We start from the raw sequence: 27,300 nt of genomic DNA, 5'->3' as shown, positions 1-27,300 counted from the left end.
TTTGAAATATTAAAATCAGAATTTACTGCTGTGGAATCTAGTGATGTTCTTATATGCAATTGCTTTGTGATGCTAATGAAACATTCACCTCTGTGTGGACTGCCACCCAGTTATCTTCGAGAACAGTTTACTTTATGAGTAAATTTTGTCAGGATGCTAAACCAAATGATCCTAGATCTGTACATAATGATGTGATGGAGACTGTGTTATATTTCTGCAAACATGTAAGCTCTAAAGATATATTAATTAATAGAAGCTTATTTCTAGAAGGCCTGAATACCTACATAAATATGTGATTTGTGCATTATATTTGCAAAGACCTAATAACCAAGTCTAAATGTAATTTAATCAATACGTTTTGAAAAAATGTTGTCCTTTAAAAAATTACATGATCGAAAAAACGGTGTCCAGTAGGCTGGGAAATGAACATCACGATTTCATATAAATTTACATATAAATGACAGCCATCTTCATTCATAACCATCGCTGACGCCGTTTTTTCTCGCTGATCATACGGTACTTCCTATGTGCAGAGATGGGTTAAATGGTTTTTGAAATATATTTAAAATGAAAATACAAAATAGATAATAGAAAAACAAACAAACAAATAGAAAAAAACAAAACTTACAAAATAGAAAATGCTTTTTAAATTTCTATTTAATATACAAAATAGAAAATAGGTATTTAAAATAAGTGATTTTTACAGGGTGGCGCCTCTCATACCAATGAGAACAGTAGTTTATATCAACATGAAATTTTGGCAGCATATGTAGGTTAACTAAAAGCATTTTATAAAAATAAATTTTTTTTTTTTATACAGGGTGTCTTTAAAATACATCATTGCAGTTTTTTTCTATGAAACACAATATTACTGGCTGATTCTAGAAAAATAAAGGTGAGTTTTATTAAAGAAGCTATACTTAAAATTAACGATTTTTTGACATATTTCACATTTTAGAAAATGAAGAGTAAATTTTAAATTTTGGATAACAGCTACCTAAATTTTTGTTGACCTTGTATAGCCTGATAATTAATACAGTAAACATTTTATGTTAAACCAAATTGAAGATTCCAAAGTTATACAGAGTAAGACAAAATTAATATGGAAAATTAGTCACTTTTAAAGTGTTATTCTTTTTAAATGAACACCCAGTATATTTTTTCGGTGTTAAATGGGGAATTTATATATTCAAATATTATTAAGGCTGTTTACCAGACAAATATTTTCCGAGATATTTTAATTTTTATGATTTTGGGTCAGTAAATCTTTATTATTGAAAAAAAAAATCTAGGTGGCTGTAGATATGGTTAATTTAACAAAAATTAAAGATTGTAGAGTAAAATACTCTAGGGTACAAAGATACACGTTTAAAAACATATTTTAATTATTACAGAATTAAAACTAGATATAAACCTATAATTATATGACAAAAATTAGCTAGATGAAATCAAATGCTCAAAATGCGTCCTTTCCTATTAACTGCATAAAATTATCTTTTCATTTCAAAAGGCATATGGGGAGTTCTACCTCGAAAAGCAGCTACAATAATTTCTCTCATGTTGTCGACACTAGATGGTCGAGTTTTGTAAACACTGTCATTAACATACCCCCATAAAAAACAGACTAGATAAAATCAGGAACATTTAAGTATTCTATTAATTGGTGAATGCATTCACCAACTAATAGAGTCATATCAATTCTCTCTGATGTAGTATAAGTTTGCATTTCGGCAAATTTCTGAGAATTTTTTTTGTTTTAACTGACAGAAAATGATAACTAGTTGTTAAAATTGGACTAATTAGACAACTATGTTAACGTCAGACATATCACAGCCACCTAGGTTTTATCAAATAATAAAGATCTACCCAGATCAAATCATGCAAATGAAAATATCTAGGAAAATCTTTGGGGGGTAGGCAACCTTAATAGTATTTTGAAGAGACATAAATTCCATTGAATATCGTGGAATATACTGCGTTCCATTTAAAATAAGAGAGTAACGTGCTTTTAAAGGTGACCAATGTTCAATATTAATTTTGTCTCACCCTGTATAACTTTTGGATTGTTTTAATTTGATTTAAAGTACAGTAGTTAATTTAACTACATATTAGGCTATACTGCAATTTCAATTTAGGTAGCTTTGTTGTAATTTAAAATTGTTCTTTATTTCTAGAAAATGTAGAAATATGTCAAAACCTTACGTTTTAGTCATATACTTTTCTTATAAACTCACCTTTATTTTCCTCCAAAATCCGAAAAATCAATTAATATATAGGGTGTTCACAAAAAACGCAACTTTGATATGTAACTTTGGGACACCCTGTAGAACTTTTTTATTTTTAAAAAGTGTTTCTGAATTAACCTACATATGCTCACAATATTTCATTTCAATACAAAACTGTCGTTCTCCTTTGGAGCCTCAGCGGCGTATGAGAGGCTAACTTCGTACAAAATGAAAATACTTTTTTTTAATTGCATAAATAAGTATATTCCTTAAATAAAATAATGTTTATGAATAAAATACATATGAAGAGGGTATATTCTACCAATAGTCTACATAAAAAACCTTACCATCGTTACATGTCTAATTTTTTGTGCGAAGTATCTTTTTGTGTAGCCATTATGAAATAGTCATGTCTGCCAGCGCGATCCCAGGGCTTAAAGCGGGGGCGGCCAATCGAAAAGGTGAAATTTTAACACTAAAGATATTATAAGGTACACGAGCAGTAATTGCGAAAAATAGCTTTTATTATTAAGAAACGTGGGAAATTGTTGACAGACATTTTTCTAGTCGCTAAAATGCCAAACAAAGCGAAAGAGGCAAGAAATTAAAATTATTAAAAATTTAAATTTGAAGAATGAAAAATTATGGCATACATGCATGCCGATTGGTAAATTGTCATATTTATTTATTGTAAAAAGCCGTATGCAAAAGGGCAGACAAAAAGATCGTGGCTAAATTAGCTGCAGATAGTTATCAAAAGCGCGATATACTCTAGCGCTTTCAGGGAACGCTCGCCGCCTCATCCATTTAGTATAGATAAATCATGTATAATGATTATATTATAAATATATTTTTATTATTTCAATAACAGATATCATATATTTACTATTCTGTCTCACTATTTGTATCTGACTCATCGTACTGCAGATCCTCGCTCTCGCAAACGAGTTTTTCTCTAAGTCGATATCTGCACCATAAAATTTTTGTAGATTTACATGCATTATGTTTCAATTAATAACGCGGCGAGCGTTTCCTGAAAACGCTTTATACAGTGTGAGTCTTAAATAAGTGCAAATACTTTTAAGGGTGATATATTTCGACAACAGGAATATATCTATGAGTTTTTTTCGCAAAAAAGATGTAGAAAATCGTGCATTTTTGAAATTATTAATAAAAAAAAAAATTTGAAAACTTTTTAGAACTGCCTGTTTACCGCAAATTTACCTACGGTATAATTATTTCTTAACCTACCATGCCACGTTTGGCTTTACTCTATGGCTGAAGACTAAAAGCTAATAGAAGCAAATACTAGTTATTTCTTCTGTGCTATGATTTGATGCAAATACAGAAAAAACAGGTGACTAAAATAAATCAATTTCTTTTAAATTTTCAAATTTGAATAACTTATTTTTGACTTACTTGGAAAACGGTAAAAGAAAATATATGTTTTTTATTGAGATCTACCAGCTCTGAAAATATTTGCTCTTATTCAAGATTCACCTTGTAGAGTAATATCGCGCTTTTGATAACTGGGTTCACCGCTGATTGAGCCTAATGATTTTTTGGTTGCCCTTGTGACACGGCTTACATAAATAAACAATAAACATGACATTCCACCAATCGACATGAATGGGCGGTATTTTGCTTTTTTTTTGGTCAAAAATTTTTTTTTTTTTTTTTTTTTTTTAATTATAGTATTTTAGCAATAAGAAAAATGTCTGTCAACACTTTTACACGTTTCTTATTTAATAATAAAAGCCATTCACCGGAATCAGCTGGCAGACAAGGACTATTTCACACAATGGCTAATAAAAGGATATCAAAGAAAAATTCTATTTAATGTAAATCGATGATAGCGTTTTTTATGTGAGCTAACTCCTCCCTTCTAAATTTATGAACTTACAAATAGAAGAATCTGCGGGAAATATAAAACGAACATTAATTTTACGAAATTAGATACTTTGCTGGTTGTAAACACATAATTTGCTTTAATTATATACCAAATAGGTCTCAAAGGTCTCGTCTGTCATGGACCTGCTTCTTTTGGGTCTCATTCCTAAGTAATAAAGAAAAAGCTACATATAAAACTAAATTAAAAAAAAATTTTTAAATGTTTTTATTTGATATAATATTTTTTTAGACTGTCGAAGATAACAGAATGTCTTGTATAAAATTTGGAGAAGACGTTTTCTATGCATTATTACAATTATATAATGCAAGTGGCCATGAATCTGCAGTGAAAGTAGGTTTATTCTGTCTGGATGAAATCAATTCTTTCACTAATATTTAAATTTTAAGGAACGGTTCTTGGACTTTTGTCTGTTACAAATGACCATTCGTAATCCTGATGGAGTAGTAGAAGGAGACTCGCAAGCTTTAGCCTCCAGTTGGGATCTCTGGAAAAGATGTATAAGAAGCATACTTATCTGTAAGTTCAGAAATTTAATTAAGAAAATTAAAAATACGTTGATTTTCATACCTCATGGAAGATCTACTCTACTCTTACAAAGTTTTGTTTCTCTATTTGTTGAAGTTAGCAAACAGGTGAGCAATTCTTCCACAGGGTGTTTTTTAAAACGTACCATCTCTCTCACGTAAAAAAGGATTTTATTTTGCGTCAACATAGCTCCAATTCTGCTTTGTTTCATACCCACAGGAGGCTAAAAACTTCAATTTTTTATAGTTTCTTTGATGGTCAAAGTTATTACTATTATTATTAAGGTCCGACCGAGATCTCTGTCTCGGTTTCAGTCATTCTCGACTAAAGATCGGGCCGAAATCTCGGTCTCGGTCTCGGCATAAAAAGGCCGACATTATCGGCCACGGCCGAGACTGCTCACGATCGTCAAATTAGCTTATTTTTGAGCGTATCGCTCCACCTATCGATGCGTGAATGTAATGAAATGTTCGTCCGAAGTCGAAAAAAAAAGAATGGATCATATCTGATCCATATATGATCTGATCGAATCACGCAGAGGATTTCCCGGACGGCTGAAGAATCGCCTTCGTATTTCTATGCGTAAACAACGACGGAATGTTAGATGTTAGTGTCTTATTAATGTAAGTTATACATTTAATAAAATGAAACCAGCAACTTATTCATTTCTAGTCTGCACCACCAACAAGCGTCTCTAGCAAACAACTATTTAGAAAGAATATGATGAAACACTGCATAATTTGAAAGGATACAATGCTAAAAAAATACTTTTTTAGCCTATACATAGACTAAAAAAGGAATTTTATTAGTATTAGTAATTTTATAGTATATATTAATATAATATTATACTGTTACGTTTTTTCGTCGGTTCCGTGTGGATAGAAAGTCACAATTTATTTAAACACTATTTATTTAACACTAATGAACAAAAATAATAACGATAAAAGACTTATAGAACTATTTACAAACGATTTATAACTAAGAATTTATTTTGAATTTTAGCGCGTCAATTGTATATTTATAACTGCCCTCTCTAGGTCACTGCCGCCGGCTTTATACCGACAGGTAAAGAAATCTAGAATAGTCCAAAGATCGTTAGGCGTATAGAGAAGGTTTTTCGAATGTTCTCGTATGTACAAGTCCATTCTAGTGGGTCTCGATTCTTCTCTAACGAACCAATGAACGCTTGCGGTGTCTGTGCGATGTTAAGGTCATCCGAGGACGGGCCATATTGTGAGGTTAGGTCGAGTCCACACCGGCTCGCAACATTGCCCCCTTCTTAGGCACATGATCGTCCCGAGATGTATACGCCGAATGAAGGTATTTGCAAAGCTGGCCCTGGTACATTGCGAAGTCTGGGTAGAAATAGCAGTCTACAGTTTTCTCCCCCGATCTCAGCTTTGGGTTGTAGCATCAAACGAGGATCTCGATTTCCGTAAATCTGAACAAGACTTCAATCATATTCCGGATTGTACGTCAACTCAAACATAATGAGCGAGCGAATAATCAGGAGTCACGGAAAAGAGGTCTCGTTGATCTTTGGTTACACCATAGCGAGCCTTCTCACTGCTGTTGTATCGGGCCATGAAATCGCCAAAGGACATCTCCGAATCAGGGGGATCAAAGCTGCAGGTTCTCACGGTCCCAGCACGATCTTCTATTTCGCCTTGGTAGGGGCTCAAACGGTTGAAATGGACTACCCTCGGTTTTCCTTTTGCCAATTTTCTGATACGGTATACGACGTCATTAATTCTATCCATGACTTCGTATGGCCCTTCCCACGAGGATTATAGCTTCGAAGATAATCCACGACGTCTCTACGGGTTATATAGCCACACCGACTTCCCTGGTTGGTATCCTCCATGCTCAGATTGAATGTCGTAGTGTTCCTTCATTCGGTCACTAGCACTTTGAATATTTAGGCGGACTCTCTGATGAATGTCGTCCATCCTTTGACGTAGTGTGGACATAATCTTCTCCGGCGACTTCTTCTCCCGGTCGGCAACCAAATTTCAGATCACAGGGTACTTCCCGTCCCATAACGATGCTGGCTGGAGTTTGCCCTGTAGATTCTTGGACGGATGAACGGTAGGCCAACAGGAACAGGTGAAGAAATTTGTCCCAGTCTCTTTGGTGGTCAGAGACTACTTTGGCCAAATAACGGTTGATAGTTCTGTTCATGTGTTCAACCATCCCATCGGATTGTGGATGTAGAGCAGTCGTCCTGGTCTTGCGGATGTTCAGGACTTCACAGACGCCTTTGAACAGATTCGACTCAAAGTTTCTTCCCTCATCTGAATGAAGCTCCATGGGAACATCAAACCTGCAGATCCATTCTTTAACAAAGGCATCAGCAATCGTGGACGCTTCTTGATTTGGCAACGCGTAGGCCTCGACCCATTTGCTGAAGTAATCCATTACTACCACAATGTATTTGTTGCCATCGTTCGTCTCCGGAAAGGACCAGCCACGTCGATCGCTATTCGTTCGAAAGGACTACCAACATTGTACTGGCGCATAGGGCTTTACCACGCTTTTGTGGCCCATTAATGGCTGCGCAATTGTCACATTTCTTACACCAGGCCTCACATCTTCTTTGCAGTTCACCCAGTAGAACCGTCACGCAGCTTGCCAAGTGTCTTGGTAAAACCAAGATGTCCTCCGCTGGTTCCATTGTGAACTTCCTCCAAGACTTCTGGGACCCTCTTCTTGGAATGACGATCTGCCATCTCTCTTCTTGTCCCTCCGGAATCTCGATCACACGGCGAAGTAGTCCGTTATCTATACCAAGGAATTCCACTGGGCCCAGTACGATTTTACGTTCGGCGAATATCTGCAAATTTCTTCCCACGTTGGTCTTGGCCTGTGTTTTTCCAGTTAATTACTAAACCTAATTCTGGGTCACTGGTTTGGTCATTTGCAAGATCTTCGGCTTGCCAACTATCATTAACCACAGTTGTTCTTAGGAGTTTCACTTCTTTCTCTTCTGCTCGGGAACAATGCTTACAGTCCTAGCGCAAGGTCTTCTGGAAAGTGCGTCGGCATTTCGATGGATTGCCCCAGCTCGATGTTCTGTGTCGAAGTCAAATCTTGTAATCGTTCAATCCATCTAGCTACCTGCCCTTCAGGATTCTTAAACTGCAACAGCCATTTCAAAGCAGCATGGTCTGTTCTTAACAAGAACTTTCTTCCATAGAGAAACTTGTAGAAGTGTTCCACTGCTTTAACTACTGCTAGTAATCCTCGTCTGGTTACACAGTAGTTCCTTCCCGGTTTTGACAAGGTCTTACTAAATAACCAATGACTTTTTCTGACCATCCTGGATCTGAGACAGAACAGCACCTAATGCAACATTGCTAGCGTCGGCATCCAATATAAAGTTTCCGCTGCCAAGAGGGTAGCTAAGAATGGGCGCACTAGTCAGGCCTTCTTCACTTTCTGAATGCCTCGTCAGAATCTGAGTCCCAAGAGAAACGCCTCTCGCCTTCGGTAAGTCTGGTCAATGGTTTTGCGATGGTGGCGAAACCCTGTACATAGCGTCGATAGTATGTGCATAGTCCAAAAAGCTTCGTAGTTTATGTTTATCTTTAGGTATCGGCCACTCTTCCACTGTCTTGGTCTCCTGTGATCTACCGCAACTCCCTGGGAGGAGACTACATGGCTCAAGTAGTGTACCTTTTCTAGACACAGATGACATTTCTAGGGGCTAAGTTTCAAACCAGAACTCCCTAGTCGCTTGAAAACTTCTTCCAAATTCTTCAGATGATGGTCAAAGGATTTCCCAACTACTATGATGTCATCCAGGTACACTAAACAGGTAGTCCAGGATAGTCCCTTAACACAGACTCCATTATTCTCTCAAAGGTAGCTGGCGCGTTGCACAATCCAAAAGGCATGACGGCAAATTGCCACAGTCCGGAGCCCACTGAGAACGCTGTCTTCTCTCTGTCTTCGGCGCCATGTCGACTTGCCAATATCCACTCTCAGATCTAACGTAGAGAATATCGTTGACCCAGCCAGTGTGTCTAGAGTATCGTCTATCCTCGGCAGGAGATAGCTATCCTTCTTGGTAACATTATTGAGCTGCTGATAATCAACACAGAACCTGGTGGTACCGTCTTTCTTCTTTACTAGTATTACCGGCGATGTCCACGGGTTGTTAGATGGTTCGATGACACCCTCTTCTTTCATTTCTCGAAGGCTTTTGTCAGCTTCTTCACGTTTGGCGAGCGGGAAGTCTTCTCGGATTTGGTTTGATTGGTCGTGCATCTCCAGTGTCAATTTTATGTTGTACTAAATTGGTACGACCTCTATCTCCTTCTGCTTCTCCTTTATCAAACACGTCTTGATACTTGATTATTAGGTTTCTAAATTTTCTACTATTCGGGAGATAATACTTTAACGTTTACTAACTCCTTCACCATTTTGTCTGAATTTTTGAAATCGAAACTTTGGAGGCTTCTACGCTTCGAATGACTGAGGAGACCGAACAACAGTAACCTAACAGGGTTCCCTTCTTCAAGGATACAGAATAATAATTCGTGTCTATTACTCACTGGTACAGTTTTCTTCGCTCGTAGCAGGCCTTTTCCAACAGCGATCCTCGTCCTATTTCGCTGTCATGGTTCCTTGGCTCCAAAAGAATAATACTCCCATTATTCATTTTTCCTTCTAGGCAACTATTATCCAAAAATATCTCACAGCTCTCAGGGATCGAAACATCTTCTGCTACCACCACGCGAAGCGTCTCCTCACATTTTCGATGCAGAACCACTTCTTCTTCATTTATTTTCAAAATTCTTCTGAGGTTTAGTTCAAAACCTCTAGTGGTCATGATGTCCATTCCGAGAATAAGTTCATCTTCGATGTCTGCTACTAACACTCGATGATTGAAACAGGTGCTTCCGATAATAAAATTAAGATCTACCTCTCCATGGATGAGAGCGGAGCTTCCTGTAGCCGTACGTAGTCGCCATTGTGTTGTTTTAATCCTTTTTGATGTTTTAAGCATATCCGGCCTGATGATCGTTTCGGTCGTGCACCTATCCAAAAGCATGGTCCGTAACTCTCCATCCACGAAACCATCCACAAAAAATGCTGTTGAACTTATGTTGTAGCGATGCGACTTGAGCAGCTTTCGTTGGAACCTGTTGGGTACTGTTCGATATGTGTCCCTTTGATTCGAAACTTGGCGAAACCGGGTCCACGTCTTTTTCTTTACAGTGACTTCTTACGAGTCCTGCCTGGCCGCAATTCCAGCAACAAGTCGGTCCTTTCCTGCCCATGTACTCCTCCATGACTTTCCGCACAATGCTTTCCGCGGATTCGTCGGAACATTGGTTGACCGCCCGTATTCTCACTAGAGACCGAGAACTTTGTTTCGCGGCCTCAAATTCTAGGGCACATGCTAAAGCATCCACCAAGTGCGTTGGGTGGGTTAGGAGAAGTGCTTGTCTCGTTTCGTTATCACGTAAGCCGTCGGAGAATGCCTGTACTGCCAACTGCTCCATAACATTCTCTGGCGTAGCAGGGTACGCAAGGCGAACGAGGCGGCTACGTCGGCTTCAAACTCCTGCAGAGACTCATTTGGCTTTTGAATGCGATTTTTAGCTGGAAATGATAGACATGTTCCAAATGAGCTTGGCCGTACCTCATTTGTAAATGTCGTACCAGTTGTTGATAATCTCCCTGTTCCGATAGTGACAATGTCTGCAGAATATCAGTCGCATCTCCCCGCAGTGCGACAGTCAAAGCGGTAGCCTTTTCAGCGATTGTCCATCCGTTCGCTCGCAGCGGCCTCAAACCGGCAAAAATAATTGGCCCAAGCGGTTTTCCGTCAAACTGTGGAGGCTTAATAACTGACTTTGAGATATACTTATTTTCGACTAGTTTCGGTGCCTGCGATGTTTCTTGACATTTGGTGAATTGGCCTTTTCTATTTCTTTTGTTTTAAAATTTCGATTTTTTTATTTACATCATCCTCAATTTGTGTTATTTTGTCTTGTAGCTCTGTAGAATTCTCTATAATCTTTTCTTCTAATTCCCTGAATTTTCTGTTATCTTTTCTTCTAAATTAAGTATTTTATTATTAAAGCTGGCCTGTATGTCTAGAATTTTCTAAGATCTTATCTTCCAAAATATTAATTTTATCACTGATTTTCTCTTCTAAATTAACTTCCAAGTCAATTATTTTACTATTCAAATTGTTCAAGTTGTCATCTAATTTTTGTACCCCAATGACGAGTCAAGGCCCTCTCCAGCTCAGCAAGTAAATATGTCAGGATCCTCACCTTCCTCCACCAAAACGTCTCTCAGTCTAGCTTGCACAATGCTTTTCTTTCCATCTGTCTTGCACTCTCTCTCTTCCAATATGCATTTCAGTTCGGACACTTTCAAGTCTTTCAACAATTTTTTCAGAGCTATGGTCAGTCTTTTTATTCTTCTAGTCTATCACACACGCCACACTTGGCACACCACTCACATGTTTTTTTTTTTTTCGTCGGTTCCGTGGATAGAAAGTCACAATTTATTTAAACACTATTTATTTAACACTCACGAAACAAAATAATAACGATAAAAGACTTATAGAACTATTTACAAACGATTTATAATCTAAGAATTTATTTTAATTTTAGCGCGTCAACTGTGTATTTATAACTGCCCTCTCTAGTCCACTGCCGCCGGCTCTTATACCGACAGGTAAAGAAATCTAGAATAGTCCAAAGATCGTTAGGCGCATAGAGAAGGTTTTCGAATGTTCTCGTATGTACGAGTCCATTCTAGTGGGTCTCGATTCTTCTCGAACGAATGAATCATTGCGGTGTCTGTGCGATGTTAAGGTCATCCGAGGACGGGCCATATTGTGAGGTTAGGTCGAGTCCACACCGGCTCGCAACAATACATATAATAAACTATTTATTAAATACCAATAAAACCGTTTCTGCATGAAAATAACGTTTGTATTACATTATTATCAGATGTTTTTTCATATAATAAACTATTGAATAAATATTGCATCGTGTCTCGGTCTCTTTTTCTCTCGGTCTCGGTCTCGGCCGAGACTAAAAATCCAGGTTCGGTTGGAGCTTAATTATTATTATTAAGGATACCAAAATCGACTAAATATTAATATACACCTTCCAATATGCATTGAACGGCCTACACAATTTAACTAATAGAAAAAAAGTCAGTAGCGCACATGTTTTAGAAAAATCGAGGGGCAAACCGCTGGTGGTATTTATTGTACAAGCACTTGGTAATACTGGTATTTTTTTGGTATTTTTGGTACTAATTTGGTATTATTTGGTAATAAACTGGTATTATTTGGTAATAAACTGGTATTATTTGGTAATAAACTGTTTTTATTTGGTATTAAACTGGCATTAAACAGATATTTTGTTGGACATCTGGCAACGCTGGATTAGACGCACGTGGCGATGACAGCCGGGAAGCTGATTTCATCATTTCTAGCCCATTTGCATCTAAAGCTAATACTGAAAAATATCTATATTTCTAGCCCCAAGTACATCTAAAGCTAATACTGAAAAATATCTGGAATCTAAAGGTTTGTCAAAGCACCTTGTCTAGTTCTGGATGTCTCAGAAGATACCACTCTACATGTTTTGGAAACTGATTATACCCAAGAAAATAATATAGTTTATAAAATACTAAAGCAATGGTTAAAGCCAAAAATTGGTGATGAACTCTGGAGCACTCTAAACTGCAATAGTCTGTTTAATAACATTATTTTTAGCACATCAATTTTACTTCCAAATTCTACTGCAAACTTCGAGGCAAGCTCGATTTCGGGATCGACTTTAATATGCAAAAAATAACCTGCTTTTGTAAAAAGCAAGTAACTTTAACAAATAAAATATCATCCTTCTACAAAAACCACAAAAACAAAAGAGTTACAACGGCACGCTGGGTAAGCTCAAATTTTCAAACACACTGGATAAAGCATTTTGATATAACAAATAAATTCTTTATACCAAAAATTATTAATAATCGTAGTTATAATATGTTAATCCGAGGTTAAATCAGAGGTAAGCAATAATCCTTCAAATACCTCTGAGGCACAACCAAAAATAACTTCATTTCTAAAAAAGCCTTCTACCGAGCCTTCTACGGAAAATACCGAGGAAATTACAGAGGCATGCAAACCCTCATGTAGCAAAATTGTACTCCTTAATCAAATATGTGAAGCTCCCTGTAATCAAAGAAATCCTAATGTAAAAATACTAGAATGCGTAATTATCCCCCCAACTAAACTAGCCTCGGAACTACCCTTATCAGTCCACTTTAGCCATACCTCAGCCACTTTAGCCATACCATCCACAAGCAATAATAATTATCTCCCCGATGTTACCCCTTTACTACCATTATCAGCTGCCGCTTCAACCTTACCGTCAACAAGCAATAATTCAATTTGGAAGTCTACAAAATACAACCTCTCGCAAAGGAATAAAAGAAAAATTGAAAAGTTTCAGTATAATCAACCTCTTGTAACCAACTTTATTTCGATATTAGAGAAAATAAATTATTTTATTCTTAAGGAAAATGGAGAAACATCGAAAGCTCTTAAAGAAACGATGATGGTTTGTCTAACTGAACCCGAGAATGAACCTGATGAGAATAAGCCAGAATCAATGCCAGCAAACAAATTTTTAAACATGCTGCTTAAGACAGACTTTGGTACTAATTTGGTATTTTTGGTTCTAATTTGGTTAGGTATTTTTAGGTTAGCTATTTTGTGGAAATAATTTGGTATTTTTGTTTTTTTTTTCCAAAATTGGTATTTATTGTACACCATTTTTGGCAGCGGTTTGCCCCTCGAAAAAAATATTCCAGTGATAACCCATATGCATGTTCCTGGTATATGTAGAGACTTTTTGCATTAAAATATGTCTCACTTATAGTAATTTTTACCCTCAAAATTTCATTCGATCGCTAAAAGCACTTGGAAGAAAATTATAATAAATAAAAAAATAAGACTTGAACCTCCTTTAGCTACGAAACAAAGCAGAATGGGAATGTTGATATAAAAATTAATCTTATTTTTACGTGAGGAATCTCCTCCCACAAGAGATGGCATACGTTTTGGCAAACATCCTGTATGTTTCCAAAATAACTAACAACTACTTTATTTAAATAAATATTTTTAGTTGCTTAATTATAAGGAACATATACCTTCTTCTGATCCTTCAGAGCATCCCCAGAAGAGAATAAAACTTGAGATGACTTTTGAATTTTTTGTTCAAGAAATTCAAGCGACTAAAAGTTGGATCTGGTAATGGAAATTATTTATTTATTTTTTTTTATATTTATAATACATTTTCAGGATTAAACTTACTGGTGCTTTATTAGACAAATATCCCGAAGTGATCGATGGGAATCTATTTCTACAGCTATTAAAACTACTTCATTCTCTGCAGTGTGAAGAAAAAGATACTAACACTACCAATTACATATATGAATGTCAAGGAATACTGATAGATGTACAGAATCGGTTGAACTTTGATAGCAAAGATGAAATTGATAGTATCTGGAGGCTTATAGGGGAATCAACTTTGAGGTAAATTTTGTTCTACCGAATGTTCTACGTACTTATTTAATGTCTTTAATTATTTTTACTTTGAAGCTTGTTTTTTTTTAATTTTCTCTAAAACGGTAGGTAGCGAAATTTGGAAAAGTGTAAACGGGATTAACCTTTTTAGAACAAGCAACATTTTTTATGAAGAATATTTTTCTCAAAATGTCAATAATAAAAAAGTTTTTTTTCTCTTGTAAAAACAATCCGGGGACATACTGTATAATAGATTTTTTTAAACTGCTATACTGAAAAAACTGACGGTTTTGGTTTAAGAGCATAACAATAAATAATGATATATGATATTGTTGAAAATCAATTTTATTAGCCTATTAATTTTTAAATAATAAAGGTAGGGTTATTTAAAATAACTAAGATTTGAACATTTTAGGAGAGGTCAAAATACCTAATCATATTATTTATATAGGGCATTTTCATGTGAGTGGACAAGTACCGTATGTTAAAAAAAATGGCGTCAAAAACGGCTGAGGAATGACAATTGATAATATTGGCGAGGTAAATCTCTAGACTCTCATTTACTAAAAATTGGCAGAAAGCTTGTCAAACCTAACACTAATTATAGAAAGATTAAAAAAGGATAGAATGTTTCCAGAACACAAATCTATTTCCAAAAAAAATATTTTTTCTTTAAATTTAAACCATTTAAAACTCATTTTTACTCAATAAAAAAATAAATTACAACTTCCTTAAGGCCAACTGGCAGTAAGCGCCGTTAAAAATGAAGAAGAGTACCCTGCAAGTAATGACGTCTAGGGCTTGACCTCGCCAAGTATATCATAGATTGTCATTCGTCTTTGACGCCGTTCTCTTTTTCGTTTGTATGGTATTACTGCAAAGTAGGTTAGATGATGTAAAGAATTTTTATTATAATTCACATTAGAATTTTTAATTTTTTTTGTCCAAATCAAAGCTACCATGATCATAAAACATTTTGAGCGGCAGAACTTATGGCTTTATTACATGTGTTTCCAATGTGGTGGCACTAGCCTTTCCTGAAATGTTTGGATGCGGAATTAAAACTTTTAGAGGAAATGTTTTGAAACATTTTTTGCAATTTGAGTCCAAGATGTTTCCGTTTTCGACAGCCACTGTTTCTAAATGTGAAAAAAAAACATAATACCAAACTAAAATAGTCTGTCTGTGTGTAGGTTTCAAAATAAAAACAACCATCAACAATGTCGACCTCCGTCATAATTTTTTTTGTCTTAAGATCTTTGTTTTTAGGTTTTCTCGCGCAAAAAATGTCTGGCAAAAGCAAATTTATCGTTTAGTTTAATAATGTACTTTCACATTTTTAATGCCTCTTCTATATATCATTATTTATTGCTACAAAATATTTTTTATTTGAAATATAGATTGTTATTTCTACTTCCATTTCATGGTTCTGAAAATAAAAATATATAAATTAATGTAAGTAGAACGCGTTATTATGAGTTTAAAAGTTCAACAACCGATAAAAACCATATTTTTAATTAAAAACGCTAGCGCTAGCCAACATGGCAGAATTTTAATTCATTATTTTATAAAATTGGCATGGAGTCGGACACAAATCATCTGCAGTATATCATATTTGTGTCTAAAAAGAGAGAAACTCGTGTTTCGAAAATGAATCGACAGTAAATGGAAACCTATGTTTCCAAAATATTTCCAAATCTGTGTAGAAATGTTGGACTAGTCGCCTGTCAACAACGCCAATCAAAACTTCTGGTAAAAATAATTAAAACACTTTTATTTACTTATTATATAACAATTAAAACATAAAAACATGTAATACATTGTGGAAAAAAGTGAAAACAAAACTTTTGCTGGTAACATTTTTCTTCTGTCTCCTCTTGGGTATGGGTAGTGGCTATTATTACATTTATTCATAAAACCATCTCTGTAATGCGTATAATAAATAATTATAAAATTTTTAATTATAGTACTATAAAAACTTGAAGAATGCTTAAATTAAATGATTAAATACAAAAAGTGCAGAACAGAATCCAAACAATAAAGTAAGGTTATGTTCTCATACTTGACAGAATATCAAATCAATTATGGAAAATTTTCAGGCATAAAACGGGTACCAAGCCTTTATAAATGTGAGCCACATCTGTTTCATAAAAGTTTCGAAAAATGTGTGACACTGAGATCTTTATTGTTATAGCTTATATAGCGAAACCATATTGTGGTAAAACGTTTCAAAACAAAAAGCCGATTTATATTACGAAAATATGTATAAAAAATGTGTCGAATTAATTCCAGAACTTTTGTGTCTTGACACAAACACCTTCATTGTTTTGTAACTGTTTCGCAATGTTTCTCAGCAGAGATTTTATTTCGATTTTGTGTCTAAAAATGCTACTTGGAATGGTCTTTATTGCTATTTAACGTAGCCTAAACTCGTTCATTTCCGAGCAAAATTAAACTAGTAGAGTTGGTGCATAATGTGTTTTACAATAAAGGACATACATTTTATTTTAGTACATTTTTTTATTGTATTTTAGCGCTGTTGGATTGAATCAGAGCATCGAAGAAACACAAATATTACTTCAAAAATTGATTAAGAATAATTATATTGACTTAGAATCGGCTGTTCAAATATACAAACCAGGTGTTCTCACTGTAACAAAATACCATTTAAGCACTACAGAAAGAATACTGGAACAAACCAATTTTGCCGAGTTAACCAAGGCTAAGAGAATTAATTTTCTTCATAGCTTGCTTAGCTTTGAAAATGTTAAGGATCCTAAATGTTTTCTAGAGCCTAATTTTGCTAAAATTTTGGTAGCATTAATCCTGAAACAGTATCCTGATGGTGACATAAATATTCCTAAAGAAAGATGTGATAAATTTCTAGAGTTAAAGACTCTATACGCTAAAAGTAGTTTTAGTTTAAATCATTTACTACTAGAAGAAAATAAAGATAAATCTAAAGATGCCACAAGAATATATAATACAGAAAATGAGATAATCGATTCTGTTTCTCACTACATTGAAACCTTGGTGCAGAATTCTAATTCGAAGAATACAGGATGTAGATTATGTATTTTTGGTCTTCTATATAATATTCTAAACAAATTGATAGAGTACAAAATAATCACCGAGGATACTATGGAAGAAAATGAAATATTTGTAATTTTAAAACGGATTATTAATAAAGATAACCTAATTGAAGAGATAATGAAGTATCAAAAACAGGATGTTAAATTGTTGCGGGAGGTACTTGAAGTGGCCTCAATACTTGATACTATTTGGTCCATAAGGAATCATATAACTGACTCTGTCAAAAATGTGTTTTCCTTGCCTTTTCTTCAGGCGCTTTTTGAAATTGTGAACTTCTTACAGAGCGGTAAGTTACCTTATAAAATAATATCTTCGGAATAAATTTTATTTTATAATTTATTAAGTTACTAATGGTTGCTTTATACTTCCGATCTTAACCCTAACAACTGTAACACTAGTCCTAATCTCAAGAATATGAATTAACTTAAAATAATGCTCGTGTTCATGCTTCAAATGCTGCGATTTGAATATTAGCCTTTGTCCTAACAGGGCCTAAGATATATAGGATATATATATATATATATATATATATATATATATATATATAATTTATATTCTTAGGACTAGTTCTAATACCAAATTGATCTGCATGCTTATAAAGACTTTATAAGACCTTATAAACTTCGTTTGCGCATGCCCCCCATTAAGAGTTTTCTAAAGAGCATTTGACATGTTGAATTTGATGGCCTGTTATTGAGTAATTATCTTTTTTTAGTCTAGAAATGATTAATGTTTATTCACAAACAAGTGATTGTTCTCACTGAGAACATAAGTTTCACTCTAAAAATATTTGTATAATTAGGTTAACTCAAAATATACAGGGTTGTTTACCACATACGACACGGAGTATTGTAGCTAAACAATTAGATTTTTATAAATTGTAAGTTTAGGGTTCGTTGAAGAACTATTAGAGCTACAATTTAAAAATATTGTTACGTTTTTCGTCGGTTCCGTATGGATAGAAAGTCACAATTTGTTTAAACACAATTTATTTAACACTAATTAACAAAAACAATAACGATTAAAAGACTTAAAGAACTATTTATAACTTATTTACAATTTATCTAATTATTTATCTAACAGAAATTTATTTTGAATTAGCGCGGCGATTGTAACTATACGCGTCGATCGGTTATTTATCTCTGTCTTTCTTAGGCTCCAGGCGTCTGCTTATACAGGGTGTCCCAGAAATGAGTGCAGATATTTTAAGAGGTGGTAGATCTGGCCAAAATAAACATATTTTCTCTTTACCATTTTTAAAATAAATTGAAAATAACTGAGTTATTTAACTTTGAAAATTTAAAAAAATAATCGCAACATTTTGAGAACCGCCGGCAGATATTGCCAACTACATCCAATTACCCGGATCAAGCCCGGATTTCAAAGTTAATTCGACGCACTGTGTTGCCATATGGACAAGAAAGTCTATGCGTTTACAAGTAAGTCATAAAATCACAACACCTGAGGAGTTTGCAGAGATGCATTACATTTTTAAGATTGTGATATTATTACATAAAATAAATTAAAAAAGTTAAATGTTTAAAAGTTAAATTAAAAACCTTACCCAACATTAAAAAAGATACTTATGACAGATCGATGTAACTGCGACAGTTCTCTTTTTTCGATACACACTTAACTAAATACACTTCATTGTGCTGCTTTACTTGTACGTGCTATTATAAAACTGCTAAAATAACAGTCCCCATTTTTAACTTAACACATTATTTTCGTATAGGTTTCATCACAATTTGAACCATTGATTTACAAACACCTTTGAAAAGCACACATTACACATTACTTTGAATATATTTCTGAATGAATAAATGTTGAGAATTATTACTACTTTACCGCCACTACGAATCTACTTTCAATCTAAATACATGTTACACTCAACAATTTTAAATACGTATTTTGTTGCTTTTTTCGATGTATTTCGACAATTCCGTCAACAGTTCAACATCCATCGGCCAAGATAGCCACGCATCACTGGTTGGTAACTGCTCACTGCTTTTTGTCGCGCCGGCGTGTCGAGCTTGCGCATGCGAGGTTGCCGTAGTTTCACCAACTTCAAATTCAAGACATTGAAGCAATCAAATTGTTAGTTTTTTTAAAAATAAAACAGAAAAACATGAAAGGAAACAAACAAAACACAAATGAATTGATTATTGATAAGGTCACAAAAAGAAATTTCTAAATTGTTTATCGTAATTCAGAATTCAATATATTGAAAACAGCCCGACGAATAATCAATTCATTGTCGTTTTGTTTGTTTCTTTCATGTTTCTCTGTTTTATTTTTAAAATTTAATACAAATTTGATTGCTTCGAAGATCTCTTGAATTTGAAATTGTTGTAACTACGGCAACGTTGCTTAACATCGTCGTCTGACGCAAGCCTGCCTACGACGGCGCGGCTCAAAGGACCAGTTCACGTGGCACTCTTGGCCGACGCGCGACGGTCGGTCTGTCAAAATACATCGAAAAATAGCGAAAAAAATAAAATAGGTATTTAAAATTGTTGAGTGAAACATGTCTTAAATTGAAAGTAGTTCGTAAAGTGGCGATAAGAGACGGTATTCAAAGTAATGCGCTTTTCAAGGTGTTTTGTAAATCAGTGGTTCAAATAAAAACAGAGAAACATGAAAGAAAACAAATATTGAATTCTAAATTACGATAAACATTTTAGGAATTTCTTTTTGTGACCTGGTTGTGAATAATATGATGAATCATTTTCGTAAACGTCATAAACGTAATGTTTTAGTTAATTTTCGGTGGTTTTGTTAAGTTTTCATTGAAAGGGTAAGTACTAAAAATAATTAATGTGTTTTTTCTATAATAATTATTAATAATGAGCACTGATGAAAATTTAACATTCTTAATTTTGAGTAGAAATTTTTCTATGAATTTATAAATGTAGAACTATGTAGAATGTGGATAACATAGGAGGTTACAACACTGCATGGTTTAGATACACCGTAGAGAAATCTCAGGTGAATAAACAAGTGGCACTAAAAAGTTTTTTCAAATTTCCCGGAAAATGTCAAGAAAAATTTTAAATTTTCAACATTTTTTTTTCGCAAAAAAAACTCATAGGCGTGTTTCTGGGGTTGAACTATACTACCAGTTAAAATATCTGCACTTATTTCTGGGACACCCTGTATAGGAGAGAAATAGACAATCCAGATTTGTCTAGTCAATTCTTATTCGTTCTAGAACGTCGGCATCGCTGGGCGTATGAGTCATAGGCGAGTGGCCAGGCCTAAGGCTGAGTTCACACGGCACGGGTCCGCAACAATATTTTTACAAGATACAGAGTGTCCCAAATAAGTCAAAAATATTATAGTTGTGTATTTTTAAATGGAACTCCCTGTATATTATTCTGTTTTAGATTCTACGATTAAAATAAAGGTAAATTTGATTAAGGTTTATCACATTTAAACGTTACCGTTTTTGAAATATTTTCGATTTTATGAAATTGCAGTAAAAATATTAAAGCTTCATTTCTCCAAGGGTGTCTAAGTTTTTAATACTAAATATTTACTGAAGATTATTTATTGATCAGATATTGTGTTGCAATAATAAAAATTTTACTACCTTATACAGAGTGTCCAAAAAATTTATAGTAAATAATTACTAGCTATAAACGGCAATAACTTGTTAATTTAAATAGAACACTCTATATATTTTACGTGAATCAGATGTACAATGTAATTGTCTATCAAATTGTATTGTACCATTTTTTACCCATCTCTTCAACTTTTCGTAGAAAATGCATTTTCTTATAATTTATACCTCATTATCACTATACCCATGGAATATTGACATTTTAGATCATTTTTAAATATGTAACAAATTTTCACATAGTACAGATACTAATATTGTCGATATAGTTCGCTTATTTCATTAAAAAATAAAAAAAATGTTTAAATATTTTTTTTTTTGTTAAAGAGGACCAATTAATATGATCCCAGTATTCAAACTACACTAATTGACTGTTTACGTTGATTAATAATAATTGCTCCGAATACTAAAAAACTGAATTTTGTGTGTGTATTAGACAGTGTGGTAAAAAGTAACACCTTATAAATTTTGATTTCATCTTTTGACGTATGCTTATTTATAAGAACAGAGACGTTCATTTTCATAACTTATTATTATATTGATTTCTGAGCCAAATCCACATTTATTTAGAATACTTTATTAATTAAAACAATTTAAAAGTATGTAATTAACTAATTTTTGGTCAGAAATAATGGTGGTATATTTAACCCTTTCGCGCCTAATGGGTTATATAAGTCCCATAAAAATATTTTTATGTCCTAGTGGTCTCAAATGCCTATTTAAATTGCTATATGTTGTGTCCCACCCGGCATCAACGTGTATTCTGCCATTATTCTCTAGTAGTCGAGGCATGCGCGTTTCCATCATTACATATGGCGATTATAGTAAACCATCCTACCTATACTAGTTCTTTCTTTACTGCTACAGGAAGCATATTATTTATATATTTATAACTAAAAAAGTCATAAATTACTTTCAACAATGGTCCCTGTAAGTTTTAGTAATAATCTGTACAAAAATATCTAGTTTGTTTCTATAAAATTATGAAATTAGGCGCAATGGGACATATTTGTCCCATCTGTATTCTTTCTTGGAAACATATATGACCCTTTTTAGTAATGAAAAGTTCTTTTCCAGTAAAACGTAAATTGACCGAGAAAGAGTTGGATTGGCTCATAAATCACCCTTCGGATATAGAATCGGAAGTTTCGGAAGAGGAACCGTTTCCTGGTAGCGAGTCTGAGTATGAAGCCTCAAGTCACAGCTCAGATTCTGAAGAGGAAGTAAACTCGGGCTCAAAGAAAATAAAACGCGCAAAACTAAATGATAATTTATCAGAAAGTGAAGATGAACCTGATGTAGATAACAACCAAACTTCTGTGCAAGATAATGATAATGTAATAAATTAAACGAGACTGCCGTCAGAAAGTGAAATGAACTTAACAATGAAAATCCTACTCAAATGGATACGGATGCCGTATAAATAAAAATTGTTCCATAAATTATTCTTGGCGTGATCCAGAAGATATAAACTTTGTTCCACGTAAGATTATTCCTGAGCAGAGTGCAGTTTGCGTTCCCCCTTATATCCCGCAACAGATCTCTTCGTTGGATAGAATTAGACGTATTTCTAAAGCTAATGCCCCGCAGTTTTTATTTTATGCATCGAATGCACAAAAGATTAGATATTTTGAGGCAAAAATTTAAAAATAAGATTATACAACAAACTGATCCTTCCAGAACTCATGATTGTTTTGGGTTGTATGCTAGTTTATGACCTACAATCGTTTGGCACTCCGAAATGCATGATTACTGGGCTTCAAACAAGTCTCTAGGAAATGCAGCTATAAAATCAGCAATTTCGAGGGATAGATTCCTTGCTCCTTCACTCCAAATTATATTTCAACCATCCAGAAAACCCAAAGATGCAAATAAAATATACTACATTGAAGAGTTAGTTTCATGCTTGAAACATACGTTTCAAAAATCGAGGACCGAAACCACCCATCAATCGATTGATGAGTCGATGACGAAATTTAAAGGACGGTCAAGTTTAAAACAATACTTCTACCCCTAAAGCCTATAAAAAGGGGATTAAAATTTGGCAAAGGTGCGATTCAGTATCTGGATATGTATATGACTTCAACATTTTATCAAGGAAGAGAATCCGACGCCATGGCAGATAAGCCGCTAGGAGAAAGAGTAATTACAAAACTGGCATCGACAATACGTGAACCACACATTACTACAAGTTGTGTTTCTTGACAGGTTTTTACATCTGTTCAATTATTACATGATCTTCCATTCGCTGCAGTGGGAACATGTATAGCCAATCGAAAAAATTGCCCACGCTGGTAAAAAGGACTGGAAAATCGCGGGGATTATAAATTTCACTGCAGTACGTCTGGTCTATTAGTATCTCAAATGGAAAGATAGAAGGAAGTTCTTGGCCGTGTCCAATTGTCACCGTCCAGAAGTTGTTAACATAAAAGAAAGAAAAAGGATGGTAGCCAAATTGAATGTAAATTGTCCAACATCAATAGCATTTTATAACAAATATATGGGAGGGTCGACCTATCAGATCAATTGGTAGGAACATAATGATTTAGACCGAAAATCATGTAAATGGTGGAAAAGTGGTATTTTACAAATTGCTCTTAACAACTGTTGTAAATTCACATATATTGTATAAAGAAATATGTAATACTAAATCATTGACTCTAAAAAAAAAATTCTGCGTGGCACTAGCGGAACAACTTATATAGCCGAAGGCAGAAAACATGCACAAAATAAAAGGAAGAAGCCGTATGGAAGACCATCAGTATCATCGGCAAGTGTAAAAACGTTACGATCTCCTGCCAATACAAGGAGATACAAGAAGAAGATGCCATCGATGCTATAAAAATAAAAAAGAAAGGCGAACAAAAATGTATTGTAGTGAATGCAACATTGCATTATGCATTAATTGTTTTAGTATTTTTCACCAATAATAATATAAAAGTTGGTAATTCAAATTAGGTACTATTTTTCAATAATAAAGTTTATTTTTCAAGAATATATTGTGTTCTTAATTACTAAGGAGCCATATATGTCCCACAGTTAATTACTGGTGGGACCCATATGTCCCAAGGGGGTAGTTTCCGAAATGGTAAGGGTTGAATTTTGATACTTGCCTATATTATTAAAAATATCATATAAAGTCGAAATACATTTAAATTTAGTTAAATATTTTAATAGCGAAAAGTCGGCGCGAAAGGGTTAATTGGTATACTCTTTTAGAAAGATTTAAATAGTTTTTTTTGTATACCAATGGTCTTGCAATAATTACCACCTGTACATTTTGTACATATATGTTGCTTTTGTACATAAATGAGGTTTAAATTATAAGAAAATACATTTTCTACGAAAACTTGAAGAGGTAGGTAAAAAATAGTATAATAAAATTTGATAGACATTAAATTGTGCATATGATTCACGTAAAACATACAGGGTATTCCATTTAAATTAAACAAGTTACTGCCGTTTAAAGCTAGTAATTATTTAATATATATTTTTGGACACCCTATATAAGGTAGTAAAATTTTTATTATTGCAACAAACTATCTGATCAATAAATAATCTTCAGTAAATATTTAGAATTAAAAACTTTGATACCCTTAGAGAAATGAAGCCTTAAAATTTTTACTGCAATTTCATAAAATTGAAAATATTTCAAAAACGGCAAGGTTTAAGTATGATAAACCTTAATCAAATTTATCTTTATTTCAATCGTAGAATCCAAAAATAGAATAATATATCTATATATCTATTTAAAAAAATACAACTATAATATTTTTTTACTTATTTGGGACACTCTGTATCTTGTAAAAATATTTTTAAATTGTAGCTCTAATAGTCCTTCAACGAACCCAAATCTTACAATTTGTAAAAATCTCATCGTTTAGCTACAATACTCCGTGTCGTATGTGGTGAACAACCCTGTATATAGTTTCATTTGTGCGCATATAACATATTGTAATCGCAAAACATTTTCTGATGCAATACATCATATCGACATTGACACTAAAGTCTATAAACCTGACTAAATGAAATTTTGGCAAAAATGTTTAAATTTGTTGTATAATTTAAGATACCGAGCAGCTCTTCATTTTACTTTATAGAGCAAATGATTGTAACAGATACAGATTTTATTTAGATTAAAGCTGCCGAAATTAGTTTAAACCGAATTTTATTATCGCTATGTTGGTCACATTGCGCCGCGATCAGCAATGTTGTTTTTTATTATTTGACAATTATTATCCTAGTGTCAGTCATTATTTTGTATAATATCGTGTTGTTGTTGAATCTTTGTGGGTAATTCTCTTTTTTTTGCCTATTTTCTTAATCTTTTTTTTTAAATTGCACTTTTAAACACAAACCGTTCTTTTAAGAACTAAATTTTCGAGTTTTTATATTACATTTCTTGAAATTTGTGTGTTGAAAATATGCCGAAGCATTTAAATAGTCGAAGAAAAGAGCTTGTAGCTCCCTGTTTTTTTTTAAACAATTTTTTTAGCCAATATGTAATAAGTAAAATGAGCTATAAAACAAATAAATCAATTAATCACTAAAATATTATTTATTAAATTTAAAATAAAACGTAAAACTTTTTAAAAAATGATATAATAAATATGTTGTCTGTTAATTTTAAATTAAGATTCATCCCATAAATCCATCACAATCTGGCAGCACTGTCGCCATCGCTTGTCACTCAAAGTTGATCACGTGCATCGGAAATTGTTTTGCGATTACTATACTACAATATTTTTAAGACAAGTATTAGAAGTATGAATGGCATTTCCTTAAGGTCTTAAGAGATTAATTTCTTAAGTGAGATATTAGTAATTCAATAATTTTAATTTAACAACAAATTGTTTTTAAAAATTGTTAGAATACCTTTATTAAAAACGCATTTTAAAAAATTAAAATTAAAGCTATTTACCCATATTCAATATACCATTTATTGACCCCTTGGGTATTTACCAGGTACAAAAACTTAAGGCGCATTCTCACGACTGGTGTACTTGACAAACATTTATTTATTGGAATATACTTGCCATGTCGTGAGAACGGTTTCCTTGGTCACTCGTCGCGTCCCCACTCTCTATCGGTAAACATAGCCCGAGTCAAACGATTAATCGTACACTTGCCAAGTGTACTGGGCCAGCTTTGTTTACACTTGTCGAGGCGCAAAAAAACGACTGCGCAAATAATGTTACTGTTATAGCGTATGTCCGATTTATTTCCGGATCGTAGTGTTTTTCGAGTTAATTGCGGATAATTTAAAACGTTAAAACAACAATAGATTATGTAATATCAAATTTACATTAATAACTTCAATATTGGCGGCATTTAAATCGTTCCCACAGCAATAAATGGAGTGGACAAATGAAGACTACACGGGAAAACCCAGATATGTCACATTTTCATAGAAATTAAGATAGCGACGTTTAGCGAAACAACTTTATGGACAAATGTTCGTCATTCGAGAAAAAAGAAAGCAATACACTTAGTCCTAGAGATATTACAGCTTGGTTAATTTGCCGTACAAAGGAAAAACCAGAGAAGTCCACGCGTAAATGGCAAAACCAGAGATGGTCTGACGCATGGGCCGACAAGCACGCATCGCGAGAGTTAGTATTATATATGTTATACCAATTTTGTATTGTAATTAAAAACTACTTAAATATTAATTTTCTCCCTACAACAAAAAAAATAATTAATTTTAGATTTTAAGTTTATAAACCTTTAATTGGACATCCCTGGTTTTCTCCTGTTTTGTTTTGCATTTTGACATTTTTATTTCCGGTATTTCAAGAATATGGCGATAATCTCACAATATTAATAATCCAGAATTGGTAGTAATAATATATTGTCTATTATTCAACGGAAAAGTAACATATTTCTTTAAAAACACTAAATGCATTTTTTCGGCTCCAATTAAAATGCACAAAGCTGGTTTTACCCGTGTAGCTTCAAAATGATGTTGTTATGGAATTAATGGATTTATACGAAAATGAGCCCTTCATATGTATGGCCAAACATAAAGAATATAGAAATCGTATTGCAGTACAGTAAAAGAACTTAAAAAGAAAAAATAATCACTAGCAACGACAATTTCGGGACGACCGGTATCCATCGATGCGACTAAACTGTTTACTGCCAAGGATTTAAACAATGTTTGTGCTGGCGTACTTGTTGAAATGGACACGTCATGTGAGCGCCACACTTGCCGATGTTGTTTACAAAGTGGGGACTGGTGGGGATACTTGCCAAGTACGCAAAAATTGGCGTACTTGCCAAGTAGACCAGCCGTGAGAGTGCGCCTTTAAAGGCGGATTCTCACGACTGGCGTACTTGACAAGTACGCCAATATTTGCGT

At 33.9% G+C, this 27,300-nt stretch overlaps 1 protein-coding gene across 1 annotated transcript; it reads left to right on the top strand.

The window, feature by feature from the left end:
* On the top strand, positions 1 to 22,288 carry LOC115884724. The gene is made up of 7 exons (XM_030903368.1): positions 1 to 224; positions 4,366 to 4,467; positions 4,524 to 4,769; positions 13,827 to 13,951; positions 14,003 to 14,236; positions 16,762 to 17,606; positions 22,017 to 22,288. Exons 1-7 carry the CDS (start codon positions 54 to 56, stop codon positions 22,286 to 22,288), a joined length of 1,995 nt encoding a protein of 664 aa, XP_030759228.1. The 5' UTR covers positions 1 to 53.
* Positions 22,289 to 27,300: the final 5,012 nt, after the last annotated feature.

This window comes from Sitophilus oryzae, unplaced genomic scaffold (assembly GCF_002938485.1).
Source record: "Sitophilus oryzae breed Bouriz unplaced genomic scaffold, Soryzae_2.0 scaffold_346_pilon_pilon, whole genome shotgun sequence".
Classification (NCBI taxonomy): Eukaryota; Metazoa; Arthropoda; class Insecta; order Coleoptera; family Curculionidae; genus Sitophilus; species Sitophilus oryzae.
This window is presented reverse-complemented; position numbering and strand designations above follow the sequence as displayed.